This window comes from Cervus elaphus, chromosome 13 (genome assembly GCF_910594005.1).
Source record: "Cervus elaphus chromosome 13, mCerEla1.1, whole genome shotgun sequence".
Taxonomy (NCBI): domain Eukaryota; kingdom Metazoa; phylum Chordata; class Mammalia; order Artiodactyla; family Cervidae; genus Cervus; species Cervus elaphus.
The window spans coordinates 47,371,523-47,385,746 of record NC_057827.1 but is presented as its reverse complement, the minus strand read 5'-3'; the positions used below and the strand labels follow the sequence as shown (position 1 = coordinate 47,385,746).

At 43.1% G+C, this 14,224-nt stretch overlaps 1 protein-coding gene across 1 annotated transcript in view; it reads left to right on the top strand.

Moving 5' to 3' along the window:
- The first annotated feature begins 8,261 nt into the window (after positions 1-8,261).
- Positions 8,262-14,224, top strand: part of LOC122706419 — a 149,978-nt gene continuing 144,015 nt past the window's right edge. The window contains exons 1-2 of the mRNA XM_043921559.1: positions 8,262-8,369; positions 10,995-11,073. Of these exons, the coding sequence (XP_043777494.1) occupies positions 8,262-8,369; positions 10,995-11,073 (187 nt within the window). The remainder of the gene's footprint in view (positions 8,370-10,994; positions 11,074-14,224) is intronic.

The window sequence follows — 14,224 nt, the reverse complement described above, 5'->3', positions numbered from 1 at the left end:
GTTTTGGGGGGAGGGATTAATAGACCTGTCAAAATAGTGGCTTCTTTTTATAATTATTTTTTTTTAATATTTATTTATCGGCTGTGTTGCTCTTAGTTGCAGCATGCAGGATCTTTTGTTACAGAGTGTGGGCTTCTCTCTAGTTGAGATGCAGGGGCTCAGTAGTTGCGGCATGCAGGCTTAGTTGTTCTGCAGCATGTGAGATCTTAGTTCCCCAATCAGGGATCAAACCCACGGCCCCTGCATTGGAAGATGAATTCTTAACCACTAGACCACCAGGGAAGTCCTGTGGTTCCTCATTTTAAAAATCTTGGAAACTCTGCTTAATTTTTTACTTAGTCTTTTACATCTACTTTGGTTCATATTGCTGACATTTTTTTTTTTTTTTTTATTAGTTGGAGGCTAATTACTTCACAACATTTCAGTGGGTTTTGTCATACATTGATATGAATCAGCCATAGATTTACACGTATTCCCCATCCCGATCCCCCCTCCCACCTCCCTCTCCACCCGATTCCTCTGGGTCTTCCCAGTGCACCAGGCCGGAGCACTTGTCTCATGCATCCCACCTGGGCTGGTGATCTGTTTCACTACAGATAATATACATGCTGTTCTTTCGAAACATCCCACCCTCACATTCTCCCACAGAGTTCAAAAGTCTGTTCTGTATTTCTGTGTCTCTTTTTCTGTTTTGCATATAGGGTTATTGTTACCATCTTTCTAAATTCCATATATATGTGTTAGTATGCTATAATGTTCTTTATCTTTCTGGCTTACTTCACTCTGTATAATGGGCTCCAGTTTCATCCATCTCATTAGAACTGATTCAAATGAATTCTTTTTAATGGCTGAGTAATATTCCATGGTGTATATGTACCACAGCTTCCTTATCCATTCATCTGCTGATGGGCATCTAGGTTGCTTCCATGTCCTGGCTATTATAAACAGTGCTGTGATGAACATTGGGGTGCACGTGTCTCTTTCAGATCTGGTTTCCTCAGTGTGTATGCCCAGAAGTGGTATTGCTGGGTCATATGGCAGTTCTACTTCCAGTTTTTTAAGAAATCTCCACACTGTTCTCCATAGTGGCTGTACTAGTCTGCATTCCCACCAACAGTGTAAGAGGGTTCCCTTTTCTCCATACCCTCTCCAGCATTTATTGCTTGTAGACTTTTGGATAGCAGCCATCCTGACTGGCGTGTAATGGTACCTCATTGTGGTTTTGATTTGCATTTCTCTAATAATGAGTGATGTTGAGCATCTTTTCATGTGTTTGTTAGCCATCTGTATGTCTTCTTTGGAGAAATGTCTGTTTAGTTCTTTGGCCCATTTTTTGATTGGGTCATTTATTTTTCTGGAATTGAGCTGCAGGAGTTGCTTGTATATTTTTGAGATTAATCCTTTGTCTGTTTCTTCATTTGCTATTATTTTCTCCCAATCTGAGGGCTGTCTTTTCACCTTGCTTATAGTTTCCTTTGTAGTGCAAAGGCTTTTAAGTTTAATTAGGTCCCATTTGTTTATTTTTGCTTTTATTTCCAATATTCTGGGAGGTGGGTCATAGAGGATCTTGCTGTGATTTATGTCAGAGAGTGTTTTGCCTATGTTCTCCTCTAGGAGTTTTATAGTTTCTGGTCTTACATTTAGATCTTTAATCCATTTTGAGTTTATTTTTGTGTATGGTGTTAGAAAGTGTTCTAGTTTCATTCTTTTACAAGTGGTTGACCAGTTTTCCCAGCACCACTTGTTAAAGAGGTTGTCTTTTTTCCATTGTATATCCTTGCCTCCTTTGTCAAAGATAAGGTGTCCATAGGTTTGTGGATTTATCTCTGGGCTTTCTCTTCTGTTCCATTGATCTATATTTCTGTCTTTGTGCCAGTACCATACTGTCTTGATGACTGTGGCTTTGTAGTAGAGTCTGAAGTCAGGCAGGTTGATTCCTCCAGTTCCATTCTTCTTTCTCAAGATTACTTTGGCTATTTGAGGTTTTTTGTATTTCCATACAAATTGTGAAATTATTTGTTCTAGTTCTGTGAAAAATACCGTTGGTAGCTTGACAGGGATTGCATTGAATCTATAGATTGCTTTGGGTAGAATAGCCATTTTGACAATATTGATTCTTCCAATCCATGAACACGGTATGTTTCTCCATCTGTTTGTGTCCTCTTTGATTTCTTTCATCAGTGTTTTATAGTTTTCTATGTATAGGTCTTTTGTTTCTTTAGGTAGATATACTCCTAAGTATTTTATTCTTTTTGTTGCAATGGTGAATGGTATTGTTTCCTTAATTTCTCTTTCTGTTTTTTCATTGTTAGTATATAGGAATGCAAGGGATTTCTGTGTGTTAATTTTATATCCTGCAACTTTACTATATTCATTGATTAGCTCTAGTAATTTTCTGGAAGAGTCTTTAGGGTTTTCTATGTAGAGGATCATGTCATCTGCAAACAGCGAGAGTTTCACTTCTTCTTTTCCTATCTGGATTCCTTTTACTTCTTTTTCTGCTCTGATTGCTGTGGCCAAGACTTCCAACACTATGTTGAATAGTAGTGGTGAGAGTGGGCACCCTTGTCTTGTTCCTGATTTCAGGGGAAATGCTTTCAATTTTTCACCATTGAGGGTGATGCTTGCTGTGGGTTTGTCATATATAGCTTTTATTATGTTGAGGTATGTTCCTTCTATTCCTGCTTTCTGGAGAGTTTTAATCATAAATGAGTGTTGAATTTTGTCAAAGGCTTTCTCTGCATCTATTGAGATAATCATATGGTTTTTATCTTTCAATTTGTTAATGTGGTGTATTACATTGATTGATTTGTGGATATTAAAGAATCCTTGCATTCCTGGGATAAAGCCCACTTGGTCATGGTGTATGATTTTTTTAATATGTTGTTGGATTCTGTTTGCTAGAATTTTGTTAAGGATTTTTGCATCTATGTTCATCAGTGATATTGGCCTGTAGTTTTCTTTTTTTGTGGCATCTTTGTCTGGTTTTGAAATTAGGGTGATGGTGGCCTCATAGAATGAGTTTGGAAGTTTATCTTCTTCTGCAATTTTCTGGAAGAGTTTGAGTAAGATAGGTGTTAGCTCTTCTCTAAATTTTGGGTAGAATTCAGCTGTGAAGCTGTCTGGTCCTGGGCTTTTGTTTGCTGGAAGATTTCTGATTACAGTTTCGATTTCCTTGCTTGTGATGGGTCTGTTAAGATCTTCTATTTCTTCCTGGTTCAGTTTTGGAAAGTTATACTTTTCTAAGAATTTGTCCATTTCATCCAAGTTGTCCATTTTATTGGCATAGAGCTGCTGGTAGTAGTCTCTTATGATCCTTTGTATTTCAGTGTTGTCTGTTGTGATCTCTCCATTTTCATTTCTAATTTTGTTAATTTGGTTCTTCTCTCTTTGTTTCTTAATGAGTCTTGCTAATGGTTTGTCAATTTTGCTTATTTTTTCAAAAAACCAGCTTTTAGCTTTGTTGATTTTTGCTATGGTCTCTTTAGTTTCTTTTGCATTTATTTCTGCCCTGATTTTTAAGATTTCTTTCCTTCTGCTAACCCTGGGGTTCTTCATTTCTTCCTTCTCTAATTGCTTTAGGTGTAGAGTTAGGTTATTTATTTGGCTTTTTTCTTGTTTCTTGATGTAAGCCTGTAATGCTGCTGACATATTTTTAAGTGCCATGAAATTAAGATTTGGAGGAACCTAAGTCTCCATAATATACAGCCTTGACGTACTCCTTTTCCTATTTGGAACCAGTCTGTTGTTCCATGTCCAGTTCTAACTATTGCTTCCTGACCTGCATACAGGTTTCTCAAGAGGCAGGTCAGGTGGTCTGGTATTCCCATCTCTTTCAGAATTTTCCACAGTTTATTGTGATCCACACAGTCAAAGGCTTTGGCATAGTCAGTAAAGCAGAAATAGAGGTTTTTCTGGAACTCTCTTGCTTTTTCGATGATCCAGCGGATATTGGCAATTTGATCTCTGGTTCCTCTGCCTTTTCTAAATCCAGCTTGAACATCTGGAAGTTCTCGGTTCAAGTATTGCTGAAGCCTGGCTTGGATAATTTTGAGCATTACTTTACTAGCGTGTGAGATGAGTGCAATTGTGCGGTAGTTTGAGCATTCTTTGGGATTGCCTTTCTTAGGTATTGGAATGAAAACGGACCTTTTCCAGTCCTGTGGCCACTGCTGAGTTTTCCAAATTTGCTGGCATATTGAGTGCAGCACTTTCACAGCATCATCTTTCAGGATTTGAAATAGCTCAACTGGAATTCCATTACATCCACTAGCTTTGTTCGTAGTGATGCTTTCTAAGGCCCACTTGACTTCACATTCCAGGATGTCTGGCTCTAGGTGAGTGATCACACCATTGTGATTATCTGGGTCGTGAAGATCTTTTTTGTACAGTTCTTCTGTGTATTCTTGCCAGCTCTTAATATCTTCTGCTTCTGTTAGGTCCATAACATTTCTGTCCTTTATCAAACCCATCTTTGCCTGAAATGTTCCCTTGGTATCTCTAATTTTCTTGAAGAGATCTCTAGTCTTTCCCATTCTGTTGTTTTCCTCTCCTTCTTTGCACTGATCACTGAGGAAGGCTTTCTTATCTCTCCTGGCTATTCTTTGGAACTCTGCATTCAAATGGGAATATCTTTCCTTTTCTCCTTTGCTTTTTGCTTCTCTTCTTTTCACAGCTATTTGTAAGGCCTCCTCAGAAAACCGTTTTGCCTTTTTGCATTTCTTTTCCATGGGGATGGTCTTGATCCCTGTCTCCTGTACAGTGTCATGGACCTCTGTCCATAGTTCATCAGGCTCTCTGTCTATCAGATCTAGTCCCTTAAATCTATTTCTCACTTCCACTGTATAGTCATAAGGGATTTCATTTAGGTCATACCTGAATGGTCTAGTGGTTTTCTCTACTTTCTCCAGTTTAAGTCTGAATTTGGCAATAAGGAGTTCATGATCTGAGCCACAGTCAGCTCCTGGTCTTGTTTTTGCTGACTGTATAGAGCTTCTCCATCTTTGGCTGCAAAGAATATAATCAATCTGATTTTGGTGTTGACCATCTGGTGATGTCCATGTGTAGAGTCTTCTCTTGTGTTGTTGGAAGAGGGTGTTTGCTCTGACCAGTGTGTTCTCTTGGCAAAACTCTATTAGCCTTGGCCTGCTTCATTCCATACTCCAAGGCCAAATTTGCCTGTTACTCCAGATATCTCTTGACTTCCTATTTTTGCATTCCAGTCCCCTATAATGAAAGGGACATCTTTTTTGGGTGTTAGTTCTAAAAGGTCTTGTAGGTCTTCATAGAACTGTTCAACTTCAGCTTCTTCAGCATTACTAGTTGGGGCATAGGCTTGGATTACTGTGATATTGAATAGTTTGTCTTGGAAATGAACAGAGATCATTCTGTCGTTTTTGAGATTGCATCCAGGTACTGCATTTCGGACTCTTTTGTTGACCATGATGGCTACTCCATTTCTTCTAAGGGATTCCTGCCCACAGTAGGAGATATAATGGTCATCTGAGTTAAATTCACCCATTCCAGTCCATTTTAGTTCGCTGATTCCTAGAATGTTGACATTCACTCTTGCCATCTCCTGTTTGACCACTTCCAATTTGCCTTGATTCATGGACCTAACATTCCAGGTTCCTATGCAATATTGCTCTTTACAGCATCAGAGCTTGCTTCTATCACCAGTCCCATTCACAACAATAACCTCAGATATGCAGATGACCCCACCCTTATGAGAGAGTGAAGAGGAACTGAAAAGCCTCTTGATGAAAGTGAAAGAGAAGAGTGAAAAGTTGGCTTAAAGCTTAACATTCAGAAAACTAAGATCATGGCATCTGGTCCCATCACCTCATGGGAAATAGATGGGGAGACACTAGAAACAGCGTCAGACTTTATTTTTTGGGGCTCCAAAATCACTGCAGATGGTGACTGCAGCCATAAATTAAAAGACGCTTACTCCTTGGAAGGAAAGTTATGACCAACCTAGATAGCACATTAAAAAGCAGAGACATTACTTTGCCAACAAAGGTCCGTCTGGTCAAAGCAATGGTTTTTCCAGTGGTCATGTATGGATGTGAGAGTTGGACTGTGAAGAAAGCTGAGCACCAAAAAATTGATGCTTTTGAACTGTGGAGTCCTCTTCCAAAGACTCTTGAGAGTTCCTTGGACTGCAAGGAGATCCAAGCAGTCCATCCTAAAGGAGATCAGTCCTGGGTGTTCATTGGAAGGACTGATGCTGAAGCTGAAACTGCAGTACTTTGGCCACCTCATGTGAAGAGTTGACTCATTGGAAAAGACCCTGATGCTGGGAGGGACTGGGGGCAGGAGGAGAAGGGGACGACAGAGGATGAGATGGCTGGATGGCATCACTGACTCGATGGGCATGAGTTTGAGTAAACTCCGGGAGTTGGTGATGGACAGAGAGGCCTGGCGTGCTGGGATTCGTGGGGTCGCAGAGTCGGACACGACTGAGCGACTGAACTGAACTGAACTGAAGTCTCCACAAACACAGATTCCCTATTCATATTTTCCTGTTTGTTTTTGGGTAAAAACAAGGACTATCTCAGGGGATCACAGCCCTAGGAAAATGAATAAGGCTTGTTGTCTCTTTATCTGTTAAAGCATGTCCAGAAGTGTAGGGTAGGATCAACACAAGAGTTCTTGACATCAGGGCTTCTAGTCCTGTTCGTACATGCTCCTCATAATTGGACAGCAAACAGTGTTCATTTTCTTCCTTATGACCCTCTGTCTTGCTGTGGAAATCTGTACAAAATTGTGATAATTGCTATGATTGTACACTTGAAATTCCTGAACTCAGCAGTGATGAGGAAAAGGTGGCAAGCTCTTTGTGGTTTTTATGAAATCCAGTAAAACCTGGGAGAGATGGTGGCTGGCTTTAGCAATTGGAACCAGGTACCATACAGTTAAATTTTTGAAAAAACAGATTTACCAGTGAACTTCTGTCATAGTGACACATTTCAAGTAACTATTTCATCTGCATTTGTTGGAAGGGGGTCACATCAGTGCACTTCATCACATGCAGTATTCTAACCAGGCAGCCCACTTACGGAAGAGGGAGCAGGCACGATACTGTGGTTTGTATGGCTGCCTCTCCCTGCCCTAACCCTAAAACTCTGTCCAGGGCCAGCTATGACATTTGTGGGGCTCCTTGCAAAATGAAAATACAGGATCCCTTGTTAAAAATTTTAGTAAGAATTTCAAGGCAGTGACAGCAGAACAGTAAATCCAGTGTGGTTTTCTTCTGAGCACGGGGCACATGTGAATCACAGGTTATACAAGGGGCTGGATCTTGCTCTGATCTTCCTAAATAAGAAGACGAGATTAAGGAACTTCCCTGGTGGTACAGTGGATAAGAGTCTAGGCTGCCACTGCAGTGGATACGGGTTTCGTCCCTGGTCCGGGAAGATTCCACATGCCGCAGAGCAACTAAGCCAGCATGCCACAACTATTGAAGCCTGTGGGACTAGAGCCCATACTGTGCAACAAGAGAAGGCACCACAGTGAGAAACTTATGAACCTCAACAAAGAAAAAGTCCACATGCAGCAGCAAAGACTTAGTGCAACCAAAATTAAGTAAATAATTAAATTATATATATATAAAAGAAGATAGGATAAGAAGGCAGTACTGGAAACCTCCCGAATATAATTTACAGTGTGTGCCGACAGGGAAGAGCACAGTATAGAGGTGATATTTCACTGAGGGCCTAGGGACCCATCCTTCCTGTCCTTGGAGAGAGAGGAACCTGGAGTGAGTGACTGGGGTGGCTTGAAGATCCCTTCAGAGTCTATAACTTTGAAGTCCTTATCCTGAGGGGACTCTGATTCGAAGATGCTGTACTTTTCTTCGTTGTTGGTTGGTTGGTTTAGTTGCTGAGTTGTGTCCCACTCTTTGCAACCTCATGGACTGTAACCTGCTAGGCTCTGTCCGTGGAATTTCCCAGGCAAGAATACTGGAGTGGGTTGCTGTTTCCTTCTCCAGGAGATCTTCCTGATCTAGGGATCAAACCATCATCTCCTGCATTGGTAGATGGATTTTTTATCACTAAGCACCAGGGAAGCCCTTTTCTTCATTACTCTTCATAAATGGAGAATTGTAGCTTTATCAGTTATTAACAAGGATGACCCGGGGCTGGTGATAATAGAGATACACTTACCTCACAGAGTGGTTGTGAGAGTCAAATTCCGCAAGAGATGTGATATGCTCTGGAGAGTTCTGGGCAGATGGTCAACTTTCAATAATGGTGACGATGATCATGGTGATTCAGGTGAGCCTTGCTTTTGGAAAAGTGTGTGTCAGAGAAAAAGCCTCCTCTGTGTACTATCCACTCGGGTCCCAGGTGACAACCTGGCTGAAGGTTTGTGCTACCCCAGCAGGCCTTCTCTGAATCCTTTTTTCCCAGCTTCCTTCAGCTTAACTTCTTTCAAATGTAGACTCTTTTGAATATGATGAAAGTCCATGCGCTAACAAAGACGCTGCTGGCAGCAAGGTCACCCAAGGAGAGGCAGTCTTGTCATCTGGGTGCACAGAACAACACATATGTATTCAGATGCTCCGGAGGCCAGCCCGCTGTGCTGAGCCCCTGAGGATGCTGCCTCTCGCCGCCTCTTTCCAAGCCAGGCAGGGGGAGGAGGCTCTTTGCCTCTGGACTCAGCTTGGAGAGTCATGAAGGCCCATTTGTCAGTGTTGTTAGTGATGTCAGACTCTTTCACAGATCCTGTTCTGGTCGCAGAAGTGGCGTGGCACTAGCTCACTCATTTTAGGAATGTCGGGTCCTTGTCTGTGCTGCTCCATCCTTTTCCTCACAGAATGGGGGCGGGCATGGCCTGGCTGACTTGAGTCAAGGTCACTGCAGCATTTTAGGGTGGTGGGCCCACTCTATCCAAAACTTTTCCCATATCCACACTTGCTCCCTCAGGATTAACAGAATCTCTTAGATCTGGCATTGGAAAAGATCCTGTTGCTGGGAAAGATTGAGGGCAGAAGGAGAAGGGGGTGGCAGAAGATGAGATGGTTGGATGGCATCACTGACTCAATGGACTTGAGTTTGAGCAAGCTCTGGGAGCTGGTGAAGGACAGGGAAACCTGGCGTGCTGCAGTCCATGGGGTCACAAAGAGTCGGACAGCTTAGCAGCTGAACAACAAAAACAATTTTGATCTGGCAGGCCTCCCCCTCCACCATCCAACTGCACCTGAAATCCTAACTCAGCCCACACCCTGGTGTTCTTTGTGGGATCTGACTTCTTTTCCTCCAAAGTGTTCAGGATGCCATCCTTCACTCTGGGGAAGTGTGTTTTACTTCAGCAAATGTAGTGTGTTTTTCATGATTGGCACCTTTGCTTTAGTCTTAAGGCAGATGGCTGAGTATCGCCTTAGCTGAAGGGTCTTCGGCTGTAGCAGATTTGTCAGAACAGAAGCGGAAGTGATATTTGTCAAATACCTTCTGGGCTCCCAGCAGTGTCCTAGGGCGGTGGTTATTTTATTTATTCTTGGAAGGTGGAAATGATTATCTCTTTTTTTTTTTTGGTTGATGAAGAAACCAAGGCTGTTTCAGGATGGTGCCCCAAAGCACATACCTGGTTAAGTGGCAGCACCAGCATTTAAATCCAACTTTGACTCATGTTTCTCACTCATGACACATGTTTCTCACTCAACAAACAGGTGACTGTTTGTTGCCTGACTAGACTAGCATCCTCAGATGGGAACATTCATCCTAACACGTAGGCCTCAGCTGTGAGGCAGACACACATCCTGCACACACAAGCAGGGAGGAGCAGGGAAGGGCAGGATTTAGTGGAGTATGTGCTGTAGTAACATGGGCAGTGTCTAGGGAACATAGAATCCCTGGGGGCTGCCCACTGCACCTGGTTCTCCTTAGGAGAAAGAGTGAACATGGGCCCAGAGAACCTTGGATACTGCCTAAATGTATACTTTTACGCATAATTAGCTTTAAGGAGAGGAGCAACTAAAACTAAATATCAGGATAGTAATGCCCAGACTCATGGTAGAAAGACTTCTATTTGCACATGAACTAAGGGAAGGCTAAAGCCCAGTTCTTTAAAGACTTGGACTTGTGCATATATCCAGAGAAAACTCTAATTCAGAGACACGTTCACCCCAACGTTCATTAACAATAGCCAAGACTTAGAAATACCCTAATTGTCCATTGACAGATGGATGGATGTAGATGTAGTGTATATGTGTGTACACACACACACACACACAATGGAATATTGCTCAGCCATGAAAAAGAATGAAATAATGCCATTTATAGCAACACAGATGAACCTAGATATTGTCATATTATTAAGTAAATATCATATGATATCACATATGTATAATGTAAAAGTTGATACAAATGGACTTACTTACAAAACGGAAATAGAGTCATAGATGTAAGCAGCAAACTTATGATACCTGGGGGGAAAGAGGCAGGGAGGGATAAGTTGAGAGCTTGGGAGTGACATATACCTATTACTATATATAAGATAGGTAACTAATAAGGATCTATTGTATAGCATAGGAAATTCTATTCAATATTTTATGATAACCTAGATGGGAAAAGACTCCAGTATTCTTCCCTGGGACATTCCATGATAGAGGAGCCTGGCAGGCAGCAGTCTGTGGGGTCACAAAGAGTTGAATATGACTTAGTGACCAAACAGCAACAGCAATATGGGAAAAGAATCTGAAAAAGAACATATATGTATGTATAACTGAATCTCTTTTCTATATACCTGAAACTAATGTAACATTATAAGTCAGTTACACTTCAATTTAAAAAAAATTAAAAAAAAAAAAAAAGACTTGGGCAAAGAGTTGAGCCAGATATGCCACCGACATCTCTGGCAACGTTACCCTGAGGCATCCCAGTTAATGGGGTAGAGGCTGCTTGGATGAGAGGCCTTGGGTAGCTTCACATGGCAACAGGTAGACATCATGAGGCAGACCCGGACAAGGTGCAACTTTCACTGTGCTTCAGAAGAAGCCTCTTACCAAGACGGACTCCATGTGCCTGCCACTGACAGGAGTGGTGCCCAGGGTGCCCGAGATCTCAAAGGGTGGGTGTGTTGGACTAGGGACCTGACAGGGCTGCTGTAGGTGGAGGTCTTAAGCGCTTAGCGGCTCAGGGCTACAAGCAGCAGGGCTAGCACTTTCATTTTAGCTGTTTCACTTTATCCCTGGGCAGTGTTGAGTTTGGTAGAGGGCAAGAGCATTGGTGGAACTTAAGGCTGACAGATACCTATCCCTGACCTCACTGATTATCACTGTCTCCCTGCTCTACACCCTCATATTACAAGGAAACTGATACTGCAATGTGTTATCTCAGATTTATTTGTGGAATTCTTTGAGTCATGTGTCTTCTCGTCAATCTGTTTTTGTTCATCATTATTCCCAGTACTGCCACATACAGCAAGTGTTCAAAAAATATTTCTTCAACGAATTAATTATTGAAAAGATGTTCTGGAAGTAATAGAAGATGAGAAAGTGCTTTAGGAATAGTTTAGTGCTGCCTTTCTTGGCTCTGCTGATTAAGTACATAACAGATGCCATGACTATCAGAGTTCCAGATAAGAATCCAGAAAATGCTATCTTTTACAGTATCATAGAAATATAACCTTTGTTCCTTCTCAGTTGCTGGAAATATACTTGTCTTTGAATGAAATGAGGCATTGGAGCAATAAATATGCCCTTTGGCCTTGGCTCTGAATTTATCAGTTATAGTTCCCACACTGAAAGCATGAGAGTCATCATGAAAAAGTCAGAGAAAGGAAAATAGATCTTCAAGCTCTGCATGGAGACCCTAGGTCAAGGTAAACGTCTCGGGGAGGCTGAAAGTAGGAAGGTTTGGAGGTTGCCAGTGTGGTCTGAGGGCTTCCCTGATAGCTCAGTTGGTAAAGAATCTGCCTGCAATGCAGGAGACCTGGGTTCGATCCCTGGGTTGGGAAGATCCCCTGGAGAAGGGAAAGGCTACCCATTCCAGTATTCTGGCCTGGAGAATTCTATGGACAGTCCATGGGGAGTTCGACATGACTGAGCGACTTTCAAAAAAAAATCAAAGTGTGATCTGAAAGCCTAGCTTGACCAGAAGGAGTCCTTTATTGGCCTAACTCGAGGGTCACAAATTTCTGTCTCTAGGGATTTCTCTTTGGATTTAGATTTGACTATAGACTTCTATAAAAGTGCTAACATTTTTCTGGGTGAGGTGGATAGGAAGCCAGGAGCACCCTGGAAGCAGGAAGGCAGTAATTATTTTGATAAGTCTGTGCAGTTAATGACTGAGCAGAGGTCTCCCAAGGGCCAGAAGGAAAGCACTGGGTAAAGCAGGAAGGAGACTGGAGTGTGGGGAGTTTGGGGGCTAGTGGGAGTTCGGAGGAAAGGTCTTGAGGACGTGGTTTCAGGGGATATTCCTGTGGGGGGTAAGTAGGAACTTTGCAGAAGAATGTTGCCAGGGTCCCACCAAATACCTGGGTACACTGCAACTGGATGTTTTGAGGAGGAGTTTAATAAAGAGACTGTTAAAAATGTGTGATCAGAGTTAAATCAAACCAGGGATACTGTAGAACCCTGGGATGAACACTAATGGGGAGCTAGCTGCTCCACACTCTGATGGAGAAAGGGAGGAAACTGGCCGTGGATCCTGGAGTGGGTAGCCATAGGAGGGGCACTTACAATAACATCATGTGGTAGGTTAAAGACGGATAAAATTCTCTGATACTCCTTTCATCAAGAGTGCGGTCTGTGGTCTTTCACCTTGAATCAGAGGGGCCTCTGCAATTGCTTTGACCAGTAGAACCTTGCAGAAGTTTGTATAGCTGTTTCCAGGCCCAGGTCTTAAAGACACTAGAAGCTTCCATTTCTTTCCCTTGGACACTAGCTCTTGGAACACAGACCCTTGCTGGGAGCAAGTTTAACAACCCCAAGTGGAGGCCCACCTGGGAAACTGTTAACTCTGCTAACAGCCCTGACTAAGCTCGCCCAGACCATAACCAGCACCAACTTGTTAGCCATCTTGGAAGTGGATTCTCCAACCCTAGGCACGCTGCTCTGGCTTATGCCACGTGGGACGGAGATGAATTACCCACAGAGCTAAGCTATTAAGTGTTGGGGGTAGCTTATAACTATCAGTGGTTACTGGGCTATGTGAGTTGTGGCCTCAGTAGAGGGACACAGATAAGCCATGGTAGCCTAGCAGGAAGGGAGCGGGGAGAAAACCCCACTGACTTTTCCCATCTCCTGCCTACTTATTTACTGCCAGTGACCACTGGGTGGGCCCAACAAAAGCCAGAAGAACAGGAGCCCGTTGATGGCCCTATGTAGGTCAGTTCCCTGGGGCGCACAGAGCAGTCGGAGAAGTGTGAAGTGAGATCTGGAGGGACAGATGGGCAACAGCCAGCACAGGCACCAGGCACTTTAACGTTGGTGTCAGGGTGTTGATCCCATTTGATAAAACTCAACCCGCCAGAATACAAATCTTAAAAGACAAAGACCAGATCTCTTTTGGAAGGTGGCCAGTAATGTGATCAGTAAGTGAGGAAGGAGGAAAATCTCTCTGAGACATTTCTTAATCAAATAGCTAAATGTTGGATTTAATCAATGTTAATGCAAATGGAAAGTGCAGTAACACCCTGTGGATGTTGCCCCCTCAGAGCAGCTCTGGGGTTGAGCCCCTCTCCCCAATTTCCTGAGTGACTGTCTAAGCAGAGCCCTGGGGAGCCTGATGCTCAGTGAAGGAACTGGCTCTGTCTTTATGGCCCATAAACTAAACATCTGTGCTTCCAGGGTAATTGGAATAATCTGGCAAAGGGAAAGAGGGACACCAGCCCAGGTCTGAAGCCCCAGATAGACAGACCCAGGCTACCTGGGCAGAGTCAAGATTCATGTTACTCTGCTAGTCAGAAGTGGCAGTGAACCCCAAGCTCCTGGAAGAGATCCCTGGGGCAGTGTGCTCAGAGCCAGAAACCTCTTCACATGAGCTCTGGGGCTGGGGTGGAGGGGGGCAGGAGGGCCACTCCCTGGGCTCTGGGTCCGGCCACAAAGCCAGAGGGATGCTCACCAACATCTAGCAGGAATTTTGCAACACCTAACGAGTGGGAACTTTGAAACACTGCCCTGGGAGACAGGTGGTAGAGTGTGACAGTTAGAGCTGGGATTCGGGAGTCTAGCTGCCTGGATTCGAATTCAGGTTCTGCCTCTTGCTAGCTGTGCAAC